Source organism: Heterodontus francisci, chromosome 37 (assembly GCF_036365525.1).
Source record: "Heterodontus francisci isolate sHetFra1 chromosome 37, sHetFra1.hap1, whole genome shotgun sequence".
Classification (NCBI taxonomy): Eukaryota; Metazoa; Chordata; class Chondrichthyes; order Heterodontiformes; family Heterodontidae; genus Heterodontus; species Heterodontus francisci.
In genome coordinates this window covers 9,151,936-9,176,878 of record NC_090407.1, presented here as the reverse complement: position 1 = coordinate 9,176,878, position 24,943 = coordinate 9,151,936, and the positions used below count along the sequence as shown (strand labels likewise).

Genomic DNA, 24,943 nt, shown 5'->3' with positions numbered 1-24,943 from the left:
GAGGTGCTCACGTTGTTGCTGTACGTGGCACAGGTCTGGCCCATACCCCACTCCTGCACTGTGGCGGTCACCCGAGCCATTTTCCGCTTCATCTGGGGATCCAAAATGGACAGGGTCCGGAGGGACACGATGTTCAAACCTCTGAATAAGGGCGGGAAAAATGTACCCAACGTGGCCCTCATGCTTCGTGTGCGGCTGCATCAAGCTGTGTGTAGACCTCCAGTGCGCAAACTCCAAGTGTCACTACGTGCTGAGGTTCTATCTGCCCCCGGTGTTGCGAAGGATGGGCCTGGTCACATTGCCGCGGAACGCTCCATCCAGTTGGGCCGTGCCGTACCACCTATCCTTCGTGGAGTAGTTTCTGCGAGAAAACACCTTTGATCCATCAGGCAGTGGTCTGCAAGGAATGTCCTCAAGGCCATACGGGAAAAGGAGACAGTGGATCCTGTCGGATGGTTCCCCGAGCAGACCGCCAAAGTCATTTGGCGGAATGCCTCATCACCAGAACTTTCAAACAAGCACCAAGATGTAGCTTGGCTGGTGGTGAGAAGAGCCCTCCCCGTCAGATCCTTCCTGCACGCCCGAAGTCTCACCCCTTCTGCACAATGCCCCCGCGGTGGCTGTGGTGGGGAAGAGATGGTTGCCCACCTCCTCCTGGAATGTGTCTTTGCAAAGCAGGTGTGGAAAGAGATGCAGTGGTTTTTGTCAAGGTTCATCGCAAGCAGCTCTGTAACACAGGAGTCTGTGCTCTACGGGCTGTTCCCAAGGACGTACACCGAGACAAACATCAACTGCTGCTGGAGGACTATCAATTCGGTGAAAGACGCCCTTTGGTCTGCCCGAAACTTGCTGGTCTTCCAGCGCAAAGAGTTGTCCACGACCGAATGTTGCACACTGGCACATTCCAAGGTCCAGGACTACGTGCTGAGGGACGCACTAAAGCTTGGGGCAGCCGCAGCAAAGGCTCAATTGGGGAAAGACCACTGTGTAAGGTCCCCCCACCAAGCTGAACGGAGGGGCTGGGCCCATGGGAAACCCCTCGAACTGTATTGGGAAAATTTTCCTTTGCTGTAAAATGTAAAAATGTATCTGGCACGATAAATGAAATGGAAGGGTTGTGAGGCAACCCATGATTGTAATGAAGGAAACTGATCACCTTTGCACTGTTTGTATTTTTTGACTCGGTGCTGTTTGAAACTGTTTAGTAATGTATTTTTTACAGATTTTTATGATTAAAGTATATTTTGGAAATAAAAAAAAACAAATTCACATTCACTTATGCTTTTCTAACCTTTTGATATGATGAGCCTCAGTCATTTACACTGATACGTAGGTAGTACTCGGGGCGGGGTGGGGGGGGTATCACAGTTACTATTTGAAGACCTTTTTGGAGGGTTTGTCAGCCCCACTTTTCCTACTCGGGCTCCCTTCCATCTGGGAGAGCCTGCCTAGCAAAGCTGTAGCTTCCTGCAGAACTCGAGCACAAATGCTGCTCTGTGAGTAAGCCAGTGACAGCTGTGAACTCAAACCCCCGCCTCAACACATCCCTGAGGGCAGATGTTAATGAGATGCACTCCTGTCAGTTCTTGCACAAATGGGAACAGCCCCCATGAGCATCCAGTTAAGACCTGACTAAACTGATTAGTCATCGCTTACATGTTGGACAGCTTGGGTTGTCTATCTCCACAAAAGGTTCAACGTAGAGGTTATGGAGGAGTTCTAAACCACTTTATACAAATTTTCCTACCAGTAACAGCAAATGACAACATATAATGAAACAAAAACCTGTACATTCCTCACCCTCTGATTCAACACTTTGAGACATTTATTTAAAGGTAGACATTTGTATGTGTTGTACCCATTTTTAGGCACAAAATGGACACAAAGCATACCAATCTAGCAGTGGGACTACCCTGTATCCAGCCTCTGCAGGCACTGATCCAATTCCTGAGTGGATACCTAAAACAAGCTTTATCCCCCTTTAAATATATAATTCCAGTTGAAGGGCATCTTGCTGAAAGTCCCCGATGAGCAGTGCGGGCCAGCCCCACTCAGGAATCTAAGCAGCCACTAACCAAAGACAAGTTTAAAATTAAACTCCGCGGTGTTCATTATTGGTTCCCCCCCCACCCCCATCTTCTCCCCACATCGTCTGCTCCAATCTCCCCTCCCAGGATATATCCGAAGGTCACTGCCAGTCAGGCAGGCAGTCCAACACTGATCTTTTCACTCAGGTGAGCTGCCTGTGGAGGTGCAACCAGTGCCAGCAACTCATGCCGAGAGTGCTGATTAGGCCTGAGCACCAATTTCCATCAATCCTCAGACTTTTCGGTTTGGCCTCCCACAACACCGGGTCTGGGCTCATTTTCAAGCCCAGGGCAATGTCTATCCCCCTGATTACATTTAAAAGCCAGTGACCCTTCTGTACGGAGTTATCTCAACCAGAGCAGCCACAATTGGATTTAGTGCCCTTCAGCAGTCAGGAGGATGATGGGGAACAACCTCTGGTCTCATTCATGATCACATTCCAGTGACCTGTGCTAGAAAATACAATAGCGTTGACTTTAGGTGGAGAGAGCGAGCAATGAGCTCAGCTCAGCCCATCATATAATCTCTCAACAATTAAAGGAGTTCTGTTGCGAAGGGAAGCTCCCAGTTTGGAGCCCAAGAAACAGTCCTCCAGCATTATAGTGCTTCCTTCAAGCCAGTCTCTTAGCCAACCATACTCCGGGCTGGAAGATCACTCTCACATCATTACCCCTTATTGACTAGGTTCACACACGAAGAATAGCCTCTTGAACAAGCTAACAGAGAGCCACCAGCAACCATGGAACCAAGACCCAGCACAAATAGGTTCCACTACACTACTCCCTAAAAGCAGAATGGAGTAGTTCTGCCATGACAATCACAAATATTAATAGTGTGAATGCCACAAAAAGGAGAGAGAAATAAAGATCAATTATTGCTTTATGAATCTAAACTGACTTTCAAATCCAAGATTCTGCATTGGTGTTCAAACACATTGGGGTGGGATTTCCAAGCAGCTGATGGGAGTGCAGGAGTTCAGTCAGGAAGCCTGCCCAGAACGGGGGATAAAAGCTGCAACCTCGTTAAAATATTTAATGCGGCAATCTCCCCCCTCCCCATCCGCCTCGAGAATAGTTGGTCATTTGCTCCCCCCCTGTCCCACCTCCATTATAACCAAAAGTGAGCAGGTTCAGGCACATTGGGTTTGGATTTGAGATTAATTTTTTTTATATATAAAGACTCCACCCAACGCAAACCCACCAGTTTCTGGGGGTTAAAATTAACCTCACTGTGCCTGAGTCCAGGTCTAACCAGTTCCTGCTCTCCCAATGCTCCCTGTGTTGCAGATATCTCTCTGTGTGTCGTGCTGAAGCCATGATTCCTTAGCGTCACTTCCAACTGCTGTTACACAACTCCCAGTGGCCAGCTTAAAGCACCACTGCTAGAAGCCTGACAGCAGATTGCGCACCAGTGCTCTGTCAGTCAGTCAGGCAGGCAGCAATGAACAGCACGTAGCACGGAGAATTGTAAAAAGGAGACCACAAAAATATTTGGGGGGGGGGGGAACATAAAAAAGGGGCTCAAACTTATAGCACAGAGTTGCAATTCACGCCCAGTATTTCCTCGGCTTTTAAACAGAATTATAATTGAACTAATATAGCCCTGAAGTCATTTTAAAAGAAAAAGCCACGAGCTAAGCTCCCACACACGATTCCTTCTGTGGCAAAGCATGTGGGATTGCGATCTGCTTCAATCACTGTGATCTTTGAATCAAGCAATCTGCAAGAGTAAAACAAGTTGAGAATGCCTCTAGCGAAGAGAGCCATTATGAAACTGAAAAGACATTTTATAAAACACAATCTCTTTCCATGTTTTGAACACAGAGAAAGCTCACCCCCGCCACACCACCAGCCCACCTTATTGTGATGGCACAATTTAAGTTCCACATCACAAGCATTTCACAGAATACGAAATCGGGCTACAACACTACAGGGTAAATTTTCTGATCGCATGCTCCGTTCCCGATGTGGAACCTCAGCGCCAGGATCACCTATCGAGAACCCACGTGCAGTTGTGCACACGATTTCCCAGATCGGGGGTGGGGGCAGAGTAGTGAGTGGTGGAATTATACACAATGAAGGGCTGCAATTGGCAAACTGACCCTTATAATCAGAATATCGCTTTTGCATCTTTTTTCAATGGTTCTCCTTGAGGTGCCTGCATTCGTTGGTTGGCTTGTCTCAAATCTACATTTATAATTTTTTGATAAAGATGTCCGAAGGTGGTGGCAAGCCGCCTTCTTAGACTACTACAACCGCAGCAATTTGGTACAACCGAGTGGCTTGTTGGGTCATTTCAGAGGGCAGTTAAGAATCAACCACATTGCTGAGAGTCTGGAGTCACATGTAGGCCAGACCAGGTAAGGACAGCAGATTTCCTTCCCTTAAAAAGGACATTATTGAACCAGATGGGTTTTTACAACAATCCGCAGTTACATGGCCACCATTACCAACACCAGCTTTGCATTTCAGATTTATTTAATTAACTTAAATTCCACAGCTTCCATGGTGGGATGTGAACTCATATCTCCAGATCATCAGCCCCAGCCTCTGGATTACTAGTCCAGTAATTTAACCACTGTGCTACCATGCCTGATATTTTTGTGATTGATAATATTAAAGCCCTAACTACAAATCAGGAATCACTGGTTTTTTTCCACGAAGAGAAAGCTAACTTTTTTTTAATAAATGTTGTTATAAAATAACTCAGCTCTTTTTCTGAAACCCGCTCCAAAGACAACAAAGTGGACAGTTTGCTGGCCAGCAATTTAATTGTTAAAAACTCTTTCCTCTGCAGCCACTTTTATTACTTATTCCCATCCGTTCTTTGTTAAGGAAAGTCTATTGTCTGACCATTTGTCATTTTAATACTGCATTATTGCTGGGATATAAGCAGCCACTTCCTTTTACTATTGGCTCTTAATCCTCATTAGATCAATTGCAGCTTCCTGAAATCCTGGCCCAAATCCAACATGCACTTTGTAATAGGACATATTTGAAGGATTCTTTTTCTCCCCATGGGTTTTTGAACCATTGCTGTGTAAAGGATGCACCTCCAAATGTAATTTCTTTCCCTCCAACAGATGGGTCTTCATGCATGCAAGACTGTATTACAAAAGAATTAAGAATTTCAGATTCAATCGTTTTTAAGTACATTTTGTCCACCTCAGGCATTTAGTGGCAGGTTAGATGCAGAGTAAAGTTCCCTCTACCTTGCCAAGTGTGTCTCAACTGTAGTCTCTGAAGAATACCCCCACCACATCATGACATTTTTCTATCTCCAACACAAGCCTTTCTGTGGCCTCATTGAGTGCAACTGGCAATTTATGGGCAGTTTTCATCTTGTGGCCCCATGCCCGCTAGGAGCCGAGTCAAGACTGGCCCAAAATCATTTCATGTAAAATCTTTAACATCCATCAGACAGGAAGCTTTCAATTCATCAGCCCGGGCTGGATTTGAAACCAGATCTCGAGAGGAAAGAAGATTTGATCTTTGTATCCACATCCTGACCTATTTCACTTTCACACCAAACAATACTATGAGCCTTTAAGCAGCAACACCACAGCTGCAACATCAAGTTCCCACCTATGCTAATAACTGCCACCTCTTTCCTTTATCCACTCAGTCAATAATGCTGGTCAGTGTTTGTGGTCAATACATGTCCTGAAGAGCAGAGATGATTAAACCAAATCGGAAGCATTGGCTAATATTGATGCTATTACCATTTTCCCCTTCCACTGCTCCCCTCCACCACCCCAGCACCTCAAGGGCACCCTGCTACTTCCCTAGCTATCAATACTTGTCTAGCTGGAAAGTTGTGTCCAATTGTCCTTTTTATTAGAATTACCAGCTAATAAATGATGATGACACCTAACCAAAGTGTATACCATTGGGAATGTTGGGACAGTTCATAGTTTGGAATATTATAGACTCTGCTTTTCCACTAATTTTTTTTCTCTCCTGTGGAGTTGACTCCTTTCTGGGGTACTGTTCCATAGCTTCCCATTACTAGTTCACCTACATTGTCATTGTTTATGTCAGCTTTATAATGGAGTGTAGGTCCAGCTCTTCAACCGGGTGGCGTATGGGGGTGGGGTGGGGGGGGGGGGGGGAGTGCTCCATGGCTGGGCCTAATCCTGTCCTGATCCAAATGATCACACATTCCAGCAAGGGTATCGGCTTGAAACTCTGCTTTGCGCTCCACAGATGCTACCTGAGATGCTCCGTATTTCAGATTTTCTGTTTTTAATTTATGTGCTGTATGGTGATCAGAAGTGGGATCTCAAGTCCAGTCCCCTCCTTCCCTCCCTCCCAATACAAGGACACTTCAGCCCAATGTAGTGCCTCTCCTGTACCAATATTGGATAAATCTGCAGATGCTGGGTATCAAATGCAGGACCTTCCTGATCTCTGCAGTTTGGTGATAGGGGATACATCCCCTGAGCCACTAGAGGTAGACACTACTGTAAATTGTCGAACTCTGCTTCACAGATAAAGGACTTGCGGAATGATTTATGTTCTCTTATTAATTTAGGCCTGTAATGTATTTCTATTGTTTACTTTGTTCCAATATTGGGATGAAGATACATTTATATTCAGTCATGCTCCCCATGAGGCACATGTTTATATCTGGAACAACTTGCATTTATATTGAACCTTTAAGATAGAAAAATGCGCCAAGGTGCTACATACAGGCATGGAGGTAACAGACACCGAGGCAAAAGAGAACTCAATAGAGCGCCCAAAATCTTGATCAAAGACAGGAGTTAAAAGGAGGGGAGAGGCAGACGGGTGAGAAGGGAACTCCAGATATGAGGCCACGGCAACTGAAGACATGACAGCCAATGTTGGGCAAAGTGAAGACACACAAGAGTCCAGAGTCAGGGGGAGAGACAGATTGGGGTGGATAGTAATTGCACGGCTAGATCAGTGTATTGAGCTGGGGATGGAGAGAAGTTGCAAGGCAACGGAGGAATTTTAAAGACAAGGACAAGTATTTTTTAATTTGAGGCTTTGGGGGAAAAGGGAGCTTAATGTAATTCAGAGAGGACAAGGGCGATTGGCACGTGGGATTTGTATCGGACCCGAGCAGCATAATCATGGATAGGCTGGTGTTTACAGAGGTTGGAAGTCGGGAAGCCACAGAGAAGAGCATTGGAGTAAATCAAATCTGATGGTGATAAAGGTACAAAGAAGGGTTTCAGTGGCGGACAGATTGAGGTAGGGACGAGGTGACCGTTATTACCGAACTGGAAGTGGTCATATGCAACTTTGGCCACAGGGAGCATGCAGCAGAAATCCAGCTGTGTGCTGCACACCATTTTCCAACCATTATATTCAATGGGTTGAAAATCACAGACAGCAAATTTCTCATAACATGCTCCTGGCAGTCAAAGTTCCAAGTAGACCATGGGATTGGAAAATTACCCCAGAAAGGATCTGCACTTCCCTTAAAGAATTCCTAGAAGGTGATGCTGATAGGGGCGATGTGAAGTAGAGTGGGAAGAGACTCGTGTGAAACATAACTTAGGCCTGTTGGGCCGAATGGCCTGTTTCTGTAATGCAAATTATATGTTGCTCTACGTACAGTAACCTGCAATGTGTTGAATCAGAATGATGGAGAGAAACAAAATTAACTCTTTCAAAACTATTAGTAAAGCAAGCACAGAGAGTTTGAGGTGGTACCTCAGCATAGTGCATTTGTACTTCAATAGACTCTGCCAAAGAGCAGTAGCATGTGGATCTCTGCCCACACTTCTTCACACGGTGGGGCTTGGTCTCCTCTAAGAGCATGCCAGTTAACATGTAACATGCATAAGGCTGCAATATGCATTAATTCACCACCATGTAAATGGGTTAACGTGCTAAAACAGTGCCTGAGGAATGACTTACCGCATTAATTCTCTGGCTTGGCTGAAATCCATACTTATAATATTAAAGTCCAAACTACGTATCAGGAATCACTTCTAATTGTTTTTCCCACAAGAAGAAAGTTGCTTTTTCTTGTTGCTCCAAAAAAAAGAGCACAATTGGTTGTCACACAAGGTTCCTTTCCACACTAAGCTAGCTGTCTAAATGGGTTATCGTGCTAAAACAGAGCACCAAAAAAAGTATAAACCGGTGAACCACCACAGGAAATTAAACCACCCCCTTCCCCCTCCCCAAACCCATGAGCTCGTCATCGCGACTGTGCCATCTGGAAGAAGCAGCAAGCAATGACAAGAAGATAAAGGCCACTTCTCCCCAGGGAGGGAGGGAGGCGGAAACAAGAGTGAGGAATCAGAGGACAAGGCATCACAGACCACTGCTGAAAACCTCCCAGCAGTGAATCATATTACAACTGTGGCAGAAGCTTTGGGACGTTTTTTTTTTGCTTCCAATTTCACCCAGGGAATGCATGGGGAGAGGGGAGCCCCAAGAAGGGAGACTTTTTCCAAAAGTCCCGTCAGGCAATATACTGAATCAGATCTGCACAGATTTATTCTCAACTCTTTGAAAATCTGAATTTTTTTTACAATTAAAATGAGGGTAGGAGAATTTAAAAAATATATAGAGGGTTGTGCAAAGTCCTACAAGAAACAGAACTGACATTAACTTTAAAAAAAAAAGGGAAGTGGGTAAATATTTGAAAAAAAAAGAAAATCATATGGAGTTGGTGGTTGGAGATGTGGTGAAGGGGAGGGTGGGAGTAAGGAAACTCCTGGTGCACAGCGGGAGCATGCGTTGCAAAATTTGGCACTCCAAGTTAATAGATGGAAAATTCACAGGGCAACAGTGCACATTGTTGCAAAACATATAACTGGGCACATGACAGAAACAGCGCAGTGAAGTTCTCTCCACATTCAGAGAGAGTCAGAACAGTGGCAATGGACCTGCGCTCTGAAATTCTCCGTTGCCAATGATAAGTGTAAAGTCTCGTTGGAGCTGCAGCAGGTAAATTTTTCTATCCATTTCCTTCTGGGGCATTTTATGGCCCAACAAAATATATCTGCTCAACAAATTGGATCTTTATTGTACAGCAGCACTGCTGCTTATAGTAAGATGATTACAATCTGACTATTGTCAAAGCACTTGTCATCACTGTGACAAAATTGGCAAAGTAACGGATAGAAAAGTGTCAATCTCACTGCCCTGATATATTCAAAAAGCTGAACACCATGGTTTCCTAATTATAGGGACAACAATGCATCGTAGAGTACACTGCACAGTCTTTGTACAATAGCCTCACAGCTCTATCTTCCAACATAAATTAACGCTTAGAAAACTGTTACCTTCTTTTCATTGTGCTAGCCTGAATCTCCTCTTCCTGTTTTACCTCAGGAGGGCGATCACCATTTGCTTTCTCGCTCTCTTCACTATCTTCACTATTTGTAAAAGCCGAGGATAGTTCTTTCTTAGGTACTCTTGTTGGCGGCAAAGGAATGGTTCTCTTTTCAGCCAAGCGTCCCCGATTCTATCACACATACACACAAAAAAAAAATCAAAGATCGGAGTTATTCTTAGGAATTGCCAGAGCACAAGAATTACCAAAAATCAACCACCCATCTTTTCTTCAGTCAGGGTTCAAATGGGCATTGCCCAGCCCCAACAATTCCTCCCAACTACAGAAAGTGTATCCATCTATTTGGATGGATAACACAAAAAAAGGTCAATGCAGGTTAGACCCCAGAATGATAGATTATCTTTAGACCTCTCAACATACTTCATTGCTACACATACTAGAACTAAATCCACCAAGACAAAATTAATTTTAACTTGGCGTTGGAACTCTAAAAAGGTACACAAATGAAACCAGAATTGCAAGACGATTGTACTGTATGTTCGTATCTTAAACAACTTGAACATTCTGAAGTGCCTTCCATAGTTATACAGCAACAGCTTGATGCAATTAGTTAAAAAAAAGGTATGATATTACTGCCCCTACCAAAAGGACATCTTAAAAAATGTACCCTCTGCTAATTGTCATACGTTGCGTTGGAATCTGTAGTACAAGGATTTCTCACCTTCAAACTGTTTGGTGGTTAAATAAGAGCCCAAATGCACATTAACGTCTATAATAACAATTTTAATCCAATACTGTGATTATTATCCCTTGGAGACTATTATACACCCACAAAGACCAGCTTAAGGACAACAGTAACTCTGAATGACCCATGAGTGGGTACAGAAGCACAGCATCACCATTTCGACAAATTCCTCTTTTGAGGACAGTCATGTTGCCCCAAAGTGAACAATGTATCGAAATGATCCAATATCCACAATGCAACCACACAAGATTTGGCCAAAATGCGTGCAGACTAAATGCACACGGCTATCTGACCTTGCAGTTCTTCACCAATCTTTAAGAAAAGTGTTCTGGATGTTAACATGGAACAGTAACCAGAGGTATTGTTGATTCAGTAATTTGTTGATTCCATTACACATCTAAATAGAGTTATCAGCAGAAAGTTTAGTACTACGATTTCTTATTTTACTGTTACTTCCTCTTTAAAATAAAATACTTCTGCCAGACACCCCTTAGACCCTGCCTTCCTTCCTCGACCACTAAATAGAACTTCCCTTTAATTCTACATTGAACTTTCAATTCAGGCACATGGCCTTAAGCTCCTGATAAAAAGAATTCAGGCTTTTATAACCTATTTAATTCTGACTTTTGCACACACTAAATATTTTTCAGCATTAACACACATGCTTCGGAGATGAAGAATCCCTTATCAATGACAATCCTTATCTACCCGAACGTGCGCTCCTACCATCTGCCAAATTACACCACCTTACACCTTCATTATTTGGAAATAAAAGGATTATAAGATCTCAACTCTAAGAGTCCTTTTTGATCATGAACAACACTTTAAAAAAAATCAATAGGGCTCCCTGTTAATGATGACATGAAGCAGTTTAAACTGATAAGTCTGCATGATTAGCTTAACCACATACTGTGTGAATTCTGCTAACTGTAAAGAATCACTTTTACCTGGAAGGTGCATAGGCCAGGAGTCCTGCTGGACTCATTAGTGAGCAGAATTAAAAAGGTGCACAAGTGAAACCCACATTATTTCCTTCAGAATGGTCTAAATGAAAGTGTGCCCTTCTTCAGGGTTCCAAACTTTCTCCTCCTGTTAAATGACTAGTTTCGATTTTAAAACAAATGACTTCCACACCTGCTATTTTTCACATGTCTGTCTTCAAAACACATTAGAGTTGGTGCCTCATCACTTTACACTTAAAGTATAGGCTTCCTTCCTACTCTCATCGAGACGTACCCAGTGGTCACGTGCAATGAAGCATAGACTCGAGTATCATCCAGGCTTCAGATCATAGGAGGAAAATTATGTTGCAGTTATAGGCCCGACGCACCCAGCACCGACATAGCCCCAAACTTGCCCTCAAAATTGCACCAACTATGAAGCTGCTACTTGGGGTGATGATCTAGCGATATTTCTCTGTTGGGAAGCAGAGTGCAGTGGGTTTTCTCCCAGTGATGGCAGACTAAACTCTCTCTGCAGACGTCTGGCTCCACAACGAAGAAATCTCTTACGTTTGAGCGAAAAAAAACTCCAAGAACAGCAGCAATAAGGGAATGGATCAAAAGGACCAAGCACAAACAAAGCATGTTTGTGTGTACCAGGATATAACCACAACTGTGGGAGAAGGTATACTGGCAAAAAGATGTAATAGGAGGCAGGATTATTATTACAGGAAACTACCCATTCAGCTCATATTAATCTAACTCAAAAGGGAACAGGCTTTTCTAACCCAAAGCAAACAGGCCTTTGCTGCAAAGTGTCATCATTACTGAATGAACCTGAAGCCTTTCCCCCCCCCCCACTTCATTTCAATTTGCATTTTGTCACACTTGTACCACAAGCCATTTACCTGCTGAGAGCGCAGGTAGGCAACTCACCCTCCAGTTTCTCCAGTACTGTTCAGCATATAATTACACAGATAATTGGCCATAAGGCAACTTGCCTGCTGATTTCCCCACCTTTCGGAAAAGCACCTCACTTGCACTTTGTGCCTACACTGTGGGCACAGCTGTGATTGTGGAACCATAGGTGGAGAGCACTCTAACAGCACAACATGTTTGAACATCAGTGAAATACGTCAGCAGCCCGACAACCATAAGCGTTGCTTGTTGGAACTAACTAGGATATTATCCAAACTGTCTGAGGTGAATATCCCCGTTTACCAGCAGGCAGAATGACAGGTGAGGTGGATCAGCTTCAATGGAAGTGTTAACCTGACAGGAGTAAAACAAGCCCAGCTGTAGAAGTGAAGGTTCACCCCCAAACGTGACTGCAAACTGCCATGGCGTGACCACATGGTCAAGCAAATTACCATCACCACCAAAGGTACAAAGGGAGCAGAGGGAGGAGTTTATTCTTAGGCAGAAGGTTGTTAGGACTTGCGGTGCCCCCACCAGAAACAATGGCCGAAGCAGAATATGTAACTGCCTTTAAAAGGGACGCTGAAATATCGGAAAAGGAAACGTTTAAAAGGTTGCGAGGAAAGGGTAACTGGTGCAATGGGCTGAATGGCCTCATTCTGCGCTGTAATATTCAATGGGGGATAATTTGAACCTAGCATGCCCGGTCAAATAAAAAAGCAACCATATCGGGTTGGTCCCCCACCTATTTTACCCTCTGTCCTATTTTAACTTCAATTGAAGCCAATGCAGAGTAGAAATCAGACGAGGTACAAAATAGCCAATTCAATCCAGTCAGTTTCTGGCCAGGCTCAATTAGGTTAAAATTGCCCCCTGTGATTCTAAGCCTGGATGCTACTGTTGTCAATATAACCAGTTAAACGCTTAACACGTTCATGTGATATTATTTGCAACCTGTGAAGGCCTACTCCTGCTTCTAATTTGTACATCCATATTTAAACAGCAGATGGAGAAGTCTCAGACATGCACGTTAAGTGTTTGCCTGCGAACACTGCCAACAGTAATTTCTAGGTAAAGGACTCTACACATATATTTACTGCACCTTTATATTGTAACACTGAACGTGACTGATTGATTCAAAGGCCATCAGAAAGGAGGAGATACATTTTATAACTGTTCGCTATTTAAAGTAGGTGAGTGAAAAGAAGTGATTTTACCAATTTGTACAGAATTTGTACAGGAGCACATCTGAAACTTGGGTGTGCCATCCTAAGGATTTTCCACCTATTCGAAGCATGTGCCCAAATACCTGATACAAAGCTCCCAGCGGACCAAGCTCCTTGACAGGAGCATAGATTGATGCAATTATCCCTTTGGTGTGTATAACTGGAAACACACAAAGACTGTTGCAGCCAACAGTACAACGCATAGGTTGTGTAAAGCATTCCATCCAAAGCTATAATAAAATAAATATTGACTGTGCACCAGCTGTGCTCACTGCAAAACTGCACAGCCCACGATTATCTATTGTTATGGGCAAAAATTTAAAAAAAATCGCAGGCTGGGAATGTGCAATTTTACGATATGTGCTCTCGCACGTACCAAGGAGCTGCATGTAAGATTTTTACCCCTACATGATTTGACTTTGAAAATCTATTTGCACTTTCTGCATATGTTATTCCTGTTAAATAAACTGTAAATTCTTGTGAATTTCCTACTGCAAAACTATTTCATACGAATTTACACCAAATACTGAGCTAACAGTAAATGTCTGTGAAATAAGTACATTTTTACAACAGAAAATACTTCACCAGTTCCTAACAAGTGTTGTAGCAAGCAGGCTCCCTTGCCCATGTAACTGGATGATACTGTTAATGCTCAAACAACTGCAAAGTCCCTCTACTAGGCTAGACTGAAGCTTATAAATCTAAGCTTTTTTTTGCATTACCCAGGTTCCCTAGTCTGTCCCTTCACCCAACTCTCATCCCCTTCAAGGCCTCTCATCTATGCATGACCTTTATCAGATACGAGGGTCAGACAATCCAGGACCACAGACGTCTCCGAAAGCACCTTTGATGTCACTACAAAAAAACGACCACCCAACAAGCAATACGTTGGTATCAAAGCAAGACAGAAAATTACAAAGTAAAGGTTAGGGCAGACAGTATTCTCAGTGCACCTCTGAGCAAAGGCAGAGCTTAAACAGCTCTTAAGTAAATAGTTTATCCTGGCAAATTTGTGGGGGTGGAGAGAATGGTGAGGGGAACTGCAACAGCTATACTATTACTTAAATAACAAGAATTGTACACGTGAAGCATTAGGAACGTTTGGCCATTGGGGAGGGGGGAAGGTGCAATTTCAATGAAAATAATTCCAATAATAGCTTGTTCTTTTCAACCTCAACCTGACAGTCAGTTCTCACTAAAACATGTCCTTTGACGTTAGCTGACAGGTAAATTAGACAACCACACATTGAGTACATTACTTACCTGTTACTCATCCTGAAGCACTATTCATTTATGAGTGCCTTTGATGGCTGGTATGAACTGCGCTTTTCAGCACAGGAAGTGGCCACATCATTGCAAGGTTGAACATGCAAAGTAGTGCATTTACAAAACAGGTCCAACAGTTACAGGGACACCAACTCAGTTCTTCACCAGCAATACAGCACTTGCCAGGTGAATATATATCCAGTTGGTATTAGATTGCTTGTCGGAATGGCAGCTGTCGGAGTGCCACCTGTGCCTCAATCTCCTGGAAAATTTCCATTACATCTAAAAACTCAACAGCTCACAAAAGGAGCTTCAACTGCAAAAGCAAAACACAACAACATATCAATATTCAGGAAATGCATATCCACCATAGCTCAGCAGGCAACTCTGCTAGAGTTCTTGCTGTGTCAGAAATTAAATCTTACAATCTTTCTTTCATTAGCTCTGTTTTATTCCCACAATATTACCCCAATTCTAAACAGCCTACTGAAATACATTGCAGCAGGAAAACTGAAAGAAAGAAATAGCTATATCAGCTTTCCATTTCAAATACGGCAGAACCTCCATTATCCACCATGATGGAGTAGATAAGTAAAATTGGCAAATGAGCAAGCAGCCTGATGGACCTGACCCCACTCGACCCAAAGTTACTTACAGTCCAGTGTAGACAAATGATCCAATCTGACCCCAGTAATCTGAGCCACAATCGACTGGGCAAAATCAAGGCTCTGCCCGATACCCAAGTTTTTACCAGATTATTCAAAGTATCTTTACAGAATCATAGAAAGTTTAAGGCACAGAAAGAGGCCACTTGGCCCATCGTGTCTGTGCCGGCCAAAAAAAATGATCCACCTATTCTAATCCCACCTTCCAGCATTTGGTCCATAACCCTGCAGATTACGGCACTTGAGGTGCATATCCAGACTCCCTTTGAATGAGTTGAGGGTTTCTGCCTCAACTACCCTTTCAGGCAGCGAGTTCTAGACCATAGAAACATAGAAACGTAGAAAAATAGGAGGTGTAGGCCATTCGGCCCTTTGAGCATGCTCCACCATTCAATAAGATCATGGCTGATCATCCAAACTCAGTACCCTGTTCCCATTTTCTCCCCATATCCCTTAATCCCATTAGCCCGAAGAACTATATCTAACTCTTTCTTGAATATATTTAATGATGTGGCCTCAACTGCATTCCGTGGTAGAGAATTCCACAGGTTCACCACTCTCTGGGTGAAGAAATCTCTCCTCATCTCAGTCCTAAATGGCTTACCCCTTATCCTTAGACCATCACCACCCTCTGGGTGAAAAAGTTTTTCCTCATTTCCCCTCTAATTTTTCTACAAATCACTTGAAATCTATGCCCCCTCATCACTGACCTCTTTAAGGTGAATTGGCCCTTCACCTCCACTCTATCCAGGCCCCTCAAAATTTTGTACATTTCAATCAGATCTCCCCTCAGCCTTCTCTGTTCCAAGGAGAACAACCCAAGCCTATCCAACCTTTCCTCAGAGCTGCATTTTTCCAGTCCTAGCAACATCCTCGTAAATCTCCTCCGTACCCTCTCTAGTGCAATTACATCCTTTCTGTAATGAGGTGACCAGAACTGCACACAGTACTCAAGTTGTGGCCTAACCAATGAGTTATCCAGTTCCAGCAAAACCTCCCTGCTCTTATATTCTATACCTCGGCTAATAAAGGAAAGGATTCTGTATGCCTTCTTAACCACCCTATCGACCTTCAGGGATCTGTGGGCATTCACTCCAAGAGCCCTCACTTCCTCTACACTTTTTAGTATTTTTCCATTAATCATGTATACCTTTGCCTTGTTTGACCTCCCCAAATGCATCACCTCACACTTCTCCAGGTTGAATTCCATTTGCCATTTTTCTGCCCATCTGACCAAACCATCAATATCTTCCTGCAGCCTACAGCTATCCTCCTCACTATCTACCACACGGCCAATCTTTGTGTCGTCTTTGAACGGAGCCGAAGGACAAGTCTATCACTGTTAGGATAGACATGATGCTAGTAGTGAAGAAAGCAAAGAACTGTTGGCTCATTGTCAATCATTCTGCCGCCAGTTCTCAACACTAGTGCCACATGCCATAAATGCAGTTAGGTCTTTCATTCCAAATCTGAGGCTGAATCCAACAGTTTTTGTGAATCTGTGACCCATTTCATAACTAAGATACTGATGAACAACATTCATCTCTGACTGATGCCATCAGGGTTGCAAGTTTAATGCAGTCTCAGCTTAAGCCAAAGAGGGGCAAAGGGTTTGCAGCACAAACAAAAATTGCAGCTAATTCAGCAGACTCAAGATTCACTCCAAGAGGATCAGGTTGAACATGAAATGATTGAAAATGTTTTTTGATGCAAGAGGGCACCAAAAGTTCAGATTTCATTAGCGAGCCTTGGGAACAGATAAGCTCAACTTCCAGAAAGACACGGTCATTAATGCAAGAAAAAAAAAATCAAGAAAAAAACTAGCATTGTTTAAACACAATCACTGCCATATTTGAAATAAAACATTACCAGTAAGCAACCAAACTATTTTGTCATGCTTTGCCCTTTAGAGTCTTTTACTAAACCAGCACATTCAAGTCATCCAGTAGTGATAAACTTTTCGATTGAATTATGGCCAGTCCCATAAATGCTAACTATTACTTTTAACTTGTTTAGTTCACCATTAGATGTAATTTAACTGATCAGAAGGAGAAAGAGAGATGCAGCCCATAGGTCCATTTATAAATCGAGCCACAGTCCTAAAACTTCATTCTATCTCAGCCACATTGTTTCACTTGAAGCTGTAAAGGTCCCAACCATTACAGCTTCTACCACATGCAACAGCAGAGATGATATTGGAAGAAAACTAGTGCCAGCTGAATGAATAGACATTAGTATAGAGAGAGTGAAAATAAAATGTTGTCACAGTCACTATTCCAGTTCTCAGACTAGACATGTATTCTAATTTGTGTTCTCCATCCTTTTACACTAGTTACTTATTACATCATCGTCAAATGTTTGGGAATTCTGATCCCTTGAAAATAAACTTTTTTTTTCAAACTTTGTCACAGGATTTGGGCGTCACTGGCATTTCTTGCCCATTCCTAACTGCCCTGAGAAGGTGGTGAGCTGCCTTCTTGAATACAATGGAGTGGCTTGCTGGGCCATTTCAGAGGGCAGTTAAGAGTCAACCACATTGCTGTGGGTCTGAAGTCACATATAGGCCAGACCAGGTAAGGATGGCAGATTTCCTTTCCAAAGGGACATTAGTGACCCACATGGGTTTTTATGACAATCTGGTAGTTTTATGGTCACCATGATTGATACAAGCTTTTTAATTCCAGATTTTATTTAATTAATAGCATTTAAATTCCCCAGTTGCCATAGTGGGATTTGAACTCATGTCTTCGGATCATTAGTCCAGGTCTCTGGATTACTAGCCCAGTAACAACCATTATGCTATCATACCTCTAATGTTTAAAGGGTATTGAGGTCAAACACAAAGCACGAGTTAAAAGAATTTCTTGAAAACTGTGCAGTGTATCTAATAATTCTGTCAGTACTTTTTCCCCATTGCGGAATGACAAACTTTTCCCAACATAAGGTTTTACTTAAACCTAATGTTGGGAAAAGTTTAACATGTATAAAATGGTACATGATTATCACAATGTTATTTCCAGGTAATGAACTGTGAGATATCATTTGACAAACTCATGACAACGATATTATAATCCTAATCTTTCAGTATGGACTTTCCCCACATGATGCATCCCAGTTGATGTTCATTATGCCAATGGTTGCCAGAAAAACATTGAACCGCAGAATAACGTTTTCTCCTCAAATGTAGCACCCTGTAATTTTTTTAAAATACGCACATGGGAATGATTTTTTGGTTGTAACCATGTCTTGAGATTCAGATAACACAAACCTTTTGACTCTCAATCTTACTGCGGCGATCGTCGGAACTTCTTGTTGAAACTTCTACCATGTAACGGATATCCATTACTCCTTATTTATTCATTACTTAGTTACCTATGAATAATGAGGCTAACACTCCAGTGCAGTACTGAGGGAGTGTTGCACAATTGGAGGTGCTGTCTTTCGGATGAAGCATTAAACCGAGGCCTTGTCTGCCCACTCACGTGGGCATATAGGAAGAGCAGGGGAGTTATCCCGTGTCCTGGCCAATATTTATCCCTCAATCAATATCACAGAAACAGATCATCTAATCACTATCATAGTGCTGTTTGTGGGAGCTTGCTGCGTGCAAATTTCCTGCTGCATTTCCTACAATAGAACGGTGACAACTATTGAAAAGTACTTCATTGGCTGTAAAGCACTTCGAGATGTCTGGTGGTCATGAAAGGCACTATATAAATGCAAGTTTTTCTTTTTTCCCCTTTCAATAATAAAGGTCTTTTTAAATAGCTTTCAAGAATGTGTATATTAGAATTGTAAGACATTATAAAATCAGCCAAACGTTACAACATGGTGTATAAAACCTGGCTGCCTCATGAATAGATTTTTTACATTAAACCCACATGATCAGGTATCTGGATTCAGTTTCCATAATCAAGTTGATCTAAAAACCTGTGCTTACATAACCTTATTAGGCAGCAGAAGGGGTGATTCCAATGATTGATAAGGAATAAAAGGATACTGCGGGCTCATGATCTCAGCCTTGCCAGAGAGAGAAAGAGAGAGAGCAGATCCTCCTACCAGGGAGGTGGGTGAGTCACCCAAGACACTGTCACACACCTTATACAACTTCCCTAGCAAGCTGCTACAAGTGTCCGAGGGAGCAAGCTCTCTATCTGCCTGCTTTAATCAGGGAAAGATGAAACTTAGGAGATCTAAAACAAGAGGAACATCATTGTTTAATGTAGCAAAATGTCCCAAGGCGCTTCATAGGAGCGACGAACAAAATTTGACACCGAGCCCTATAAAGAGATAATAGAACAGGTGATCAAAAGCTTGGTGAAAGTGGTAGGTTTTAAGGAGTATCTTGAGATTAAAAACTAACCTACCAAAAATAAAAATTTAACAGAAAATAAACAGTCGTCAGAAAAAGGATGTTGCCATTTTCCAGCTCTCCAATATAGTGTACATGTCTGCACTTGATCCAGAATCTCCTTATGGGAGAACTGTGTAAACAAGGCAAGCAAATTTTCCGATCAGGCTAAACTCAGCAAGGTCGTGCCCCCTACACACCACCGGTCAGCTACAATACTGGGAATTTAGTACAAATGCTTTCTGGAGACTGTCTAATTGATCCCAGTGATGCAGAGGCTTCTTCCTAGACAAGCAGCCAAGAAAGAACCGCTGCTATAGATTCCAATCAATTAGAAGCCAAAAATTTGAAGAATGACAGCACAGTAATCAAGGCCACTAGTCAAACAGGTGCAAGCCTTGCACATGTGTAAATTAAATGGCAGTTTTGAAAATCAATTCTCTGAGGATGTCTCCAACTCTTTCCGTATTTTCACAGATTGCACGTACTAAATCATCCATGACTGACAAAAGTGCAGAAGTATTTATCAGAATGGAATGTACTGGAGGAGAGTAAAAGGACAGGCTTGACTGTGTGCTGCAAACACTGAAAGCTTCAGGATGTTCCACATGAAGGGAACCTTCAATTCAGGACATTTGTTTGTATCTTTCAAGAATGCAGAATGCAAGTTCTTACAAATGAGATGGCAAATCTGAACAAATTATTCCAAAGGGAACAATGATGTAAAAGTTCAGCTATCTAAAAAAGAAAATCAGTGGCTATTTTCTTTTAAATGTGAAATTCTTACTTCTCCATAATTTTTTCAAAAAGTTGTCACAACAAATACAGTTGTTCCTTTCTTCACCCTCCCGCTCAGTACATGCAACATATATTCAGTTTTAAAAAGTACCAGAACAGATTCAGCATTCAAAAATTTAAAATATACAATTTAAAAGGCTGAGCAGATCAGTTACATGCCTAATACATAATTTGTAATGATCAAATGCTTTCGCGAAAGGTGAAATTATATTATATGTCCATGCAAAGCATACTTTACTAATTTAAAAACAAAGTGCATTAAAAAGGCACAAATAGTGCCTTATATACAATCCTGAGGTGGTGCAATTAAATTGAACTTGATAGAAAATTGCAGGATACAACTGTCTGCCCCTTAATGTACTTACTCATTTATAACTAACAACAGTGGCGCAGTGGTTAGCACCGCAGCCTCACAGCTCCAGGGACCCGGGTTCGATTCCGGGTACTGCCTGTGTGGAGTTTGCAAGTTCTCCCTGTGTCTGCGTGGGTTTTCTCCGGGTGCTCCGGTTTCCTCCCACAGCCAAAGACTTGCAGGTTGATAGGTAAATTGGCCATTATAAATTGTCACTAGTATAGGTAGGTGGTAGGGAAATATAGGGACAGGTGGGGATGTTTGGTAGGAATATGGGATTAGTGTAGGATTAGTATAAATGGGTGGTTGATATCCGGCACAGACTCGGTGGGCCGAAGGGCCTGTTTCAGTGCTGTATCTCTAATCTAATCTAATCTAACAATGCAAGATAAAATGAATGAAGCACTTTGTAAAGCAAGGAGGAAACAGCTTTAATTTATAGTTTGACTAATGCTATCTGTGTTTACATTTCTTTGTTATCAGCGTTTTGAAACTCCACTGGTCCTTTTTTGGAGCGTTTAGATTTCTCTTTTTTTTTCTTTTGGGCCTCCTTATCTCGAGAGACAATGGATACGCGCCTGGAGGTGGTCAGTGGTTTGTGAAGCAGCGCCTGGAGTGGCTATAAAGGCCAATTCTGGAGTGACAGGCTCTTCCACAGGTGCTGCAGAGAAATTTGTTTGTTGGGGCTGTTGCACAGTTGGCTCTCCCCTTGCGCCTCTGTCTTTTTTCCTGCCAACTACTAAGTCTCTTCGACTCGCCACAATTTAGCCCTGTCTTTATGGCTGCCCGCCAGCTCTGGCGAATGCTGGCAACTGACTCCCACGACTTGTGATCAATGTCACACGATTTCGATTTCTATTACAGTTAAAACAAAATAAACTTCTGGCATCTCCAATAATTGGTGCAACAGATTATAATTGCCAATTTAAAAAGAACGTAACTATGAATCTTAAAACAATCGCAAAATGGACAACCTACAGATTCATAGTTATTACAACAGAAGTCCCTGAAAACAAAAGAAGCTCACTAGTTAAAGCATTTCTAATCAACTATTCATGTCATATGTGCTCTTAAAGTATACTTTCCTTTACTAAACAAGATCAGTTTCATCACAATCATCGAATTATTGAGAGATTGAATTCAAATCAACACAAGATCACTTATACTTTGCAGATTGAGAGACCAAGTTGGCAATTGGCACACTGCACAGCAAGATAGCAGAGCTAGGCCTCAGTCTGGGTCCAATCCTTTGCCTTTTTTAATTGCCACTAGGGGGTGTGCAAGAGCAGCTGGGCCGATTTTCCTGCCTTCCTGACCCTGAGGCTGAGACCATCATTTGCCACGTGATGAATTTCAGCTGCAGGCCCTCAACCTACCAGCCTGTAACATTGCACTTCGAGGCACCAACACCCAGGCAAATTGACACATTGAAGCTTCCAACTGCATTCTATATAAGCATGGCCTATTATATATTAGTATACATCCTACAAAGCGCCCACTTCCCAACTAGTGGTCAACCGCACAATAGAGTGTAGTACTAAGCCATACAAATCAGAAGATTGTACATTCAATTCCCAGTTCCTGCTGGTCCTCAGAAGAGGTAGCAGCTAAGACATTACAGCTATCCTTAGTGCTCCCGGCCAAAAAGGGCAAAAAACAAACATCAGCCAAGTTTCCCACCCTGGATTGCCATCATACTGGGAAGTGTACATGTTGAGAACAGGATTGCACAGGACGGGGGTAGGGAAGGAGAGAGAAGGGCCGGGGGGGAGAAAGAGAGAAGGGACGGGGGGGGGGAGAAAGAGAGAGAAGGGACGGTGGGGGGGGGGGGGGATGAAAGAGAGAGAAGGGACGGTGGGGGGGGGGGGGGATGAAAGAGAGAGAAGGGACGGTGGGGGGGGAGAAAGAGAGAGAAGGGACGGTGGGGGGGGAGAAAGAGAGAGAAGGGACGGTGGGGGGGGGGGAGAAAGAGAGAGAAGGGACGGTGGGGGGGGGGAGAAAGAGAGAGAAGGGACGGTGGGGGGGGGAAAAAGAGAGAGAAGGGACGGTGGGGGGGGGAAAAAGAGAGAGAAGGGACGGTGGGGGGGGGAAAAAGAGAGAGAAGGGACGGTGGGGGGGGGAAAAGAGAGAGAAGGGACGGTGGGGGGGGGAAAAGAGAGAGAAGGGACGGTGGGGGGGGAAAAGAGAGAGAAGGGACGGTGGGGGGGGGGGAAAGAAAGAGAAGGGACGGTGGGGGGGGGGAAAAGAAAGAGAAGGGACGGTGGGGGGGGGGGGAAAAGAGAGAGAAGGGACGGTGGGGGGGGGAAAAGAGAGAGAAGGGACGGTGGGGGGGGGGAAAAGAGAGAGAAGGGACGGTGGGGGGGGGAAAAGAGAGAGAAGGGACGGTGGGGGGGGGGAAGAGAGAGAAGGGACGGTGGGGGGGGGGAAGAGAGAAAAGGGACGGTGGGGGGGGGGAAAGAGAGAGAAGGGACGGTGGGGGGGGGGAAAGAGAGAGAAGGGACGGTGGGGGGGGAGAAAGAGAGAGAAGGGACGGTGGGGGGGGGGAGAAAGAGAGAGGAGGGACGGTGGGCGGGGGAGAAAGAGAGAGAAGGGACGGTGGGGGGGGGAGAAAGAGAGAGAAGGGACGGTGGGGGGGGGAGAAAGAGAGAGAAGGGACGGTGGGGGGGGGAGAAAGAGAGAGAAGGGACGGTGGGGGGGGGGGAAAGAGAGAGAAGGGACGGTGGGGGGGGGGGGAAAGAGAGAGAAGGGACGGTGGGGGGGGGAAAGAGAGAGAAGGGACGGTGGGGGGGGGAAAGAGAGAGAAGGGACGGTGGGGTGGGGGAAAGAGAGAGAAGGGACGGTGGGAAGAGAGAGAAGGGACGGTGGGGGGGGGGGGAAAGAGAGAGAAGGGACGGTGGGGTGGGGGAAAGAGAGAGAAGGGATGGGGGAAAGAGAGAGAAGGGATGGGGGGGGGGGGAAAGAGAGAGAAGGGATGGGGGGGGGGAAGAGAGAGAAGGGATGGGGGGGGAAGAGAGAGAAGGGATGGGGGGGGGGAAGAGAGAAGGGATGGGGGGGGGGGAAAGAGAGAGAAGGGATGGGGGGGGGGAAGAGAGAGAAGGGCCGGGGGGGGGGGGGGGGAAGAGAGAGAAGGGACGGGGGGGGGGGGGAAAGAGAGAGAAGGGACGGGGGGGGGGGGGAAAGAGAAAAGGGCCGGCGGAGGGGAGGGAAAGAGAGAGAAGGGGAGGGAAAGAGAGAGAAGGGACGGGGGGGGGCAAAGAGAGAGAAGGGACGGGGGGGGGGGGAAGAGAGAGAAGGGACGGGGGGAAAAAAGAGAGAAGGGACGGGGGGAAAAAGAGAGAAGGGCTGGGGGGAAAAAGAGAGAAGGGCTGGGGGGAAAAAGAGAGAAAAGGACCGGGGGGAAAAAGATAGAAAAGGACCGGGGGGAAAAAGAGAGAAAGGACCGGGGGGAAAAAAGAGAGAAAGGACCGGGGGGAAAAAAGAGAGAAGGGAAGGGGGGAAAATGAGAGAAGGGACGGGGGGAAAATGAGAGAAGGGACGGGGGGAAAATGAGAGAAGGGACGGGGGGGGGGTGGGGGAAAGAGAGAGAAGGGACGGGGGGGGTGGGGGAAAGAGAGAGAAGGGACGGGGGGGGTGGGGGAAAGAGAGAGAAGGGACGGGGGGGGTGGGGGAAAGAGAGAGAAGGGACGGGGGGGGTGGGGGAAAGAGAGAGAAGGGACGGGGGGGGGGGGAAGAGAGAGAAGGGACGGGGGGGGGGGAAAGAGAGAGAAGGGGGGGGGAAAGAGAGAGAGGGATGGGGGGGGAAAAAGAGAGAGAGGGATGGGGGGGGAGGAAAAAGAGAGAGAGGGATGGGGGGGGAGGAAAAAGAGAGAGAGGGATGGGGGGGGGAGGAAAAAGAGAGAGAGGGATGGGGGGGGAAAAAGAGAGAGAGGGATGGGGGGGGGAAAAAGAGAGAGAGGGATGGGGGGGGGAAAAAGAGAGAGAGGGATGGGGGGGGAAAAAGAGAGAGAGGGATGGGGGGGGGAAAAAGAGAGAGAGGGATGGGGGGGGGGAAAAAGAGAGAGAGGGATGGGGGGGGAAAAAGAGAGAGAGGGATGGGGGGGGGAAAAGAGAGAGAGGGATGGGGGGGGAGAAAGAGAGAGAGGGATGGGGGGGGAGAAAGAGAGAGAGGGATGGGGGGGGAGAAAGAGAGAGAGGGATGGGGGGGGGAAAGAGAGAGAGGGATGGGGGGGGAAAAGAGAGAGAGGGATGGGGGGGGAAAAGAGAGAGAGGGATGGGGGGGGAAAAGAGAGAGAGGGATGGGGGGGGAAAAAGA

General features: G+C 44.7%; 1 protein-coding gene across 10 annotated transcripts in view; it reads right to left on the bottom strand.

Moving 5' to 3' along the window:
- The window catches only part of samd11 (sterile alpha motif domain containing 11), a 231,663-nt gene that overhangs the window by 153,659 nt on the left and 53,061 nt on the right, over positions 1-24,943 (bottom strand). For all 10 annotated transcript variants that reach the window (XM_068017043.1, XM_068017037.1, XM_068017038.1 and 7 more), the window contains exon 3: positions 9,359-9,540. In XM_068017043.1, the coding sequence (XP_067873144.1) occupies positions 9,359-9,540 (182 nt within the window). The remainder of the gene's footprint in view (positions 1-9,358; positions 9,541-24,943) is intronic.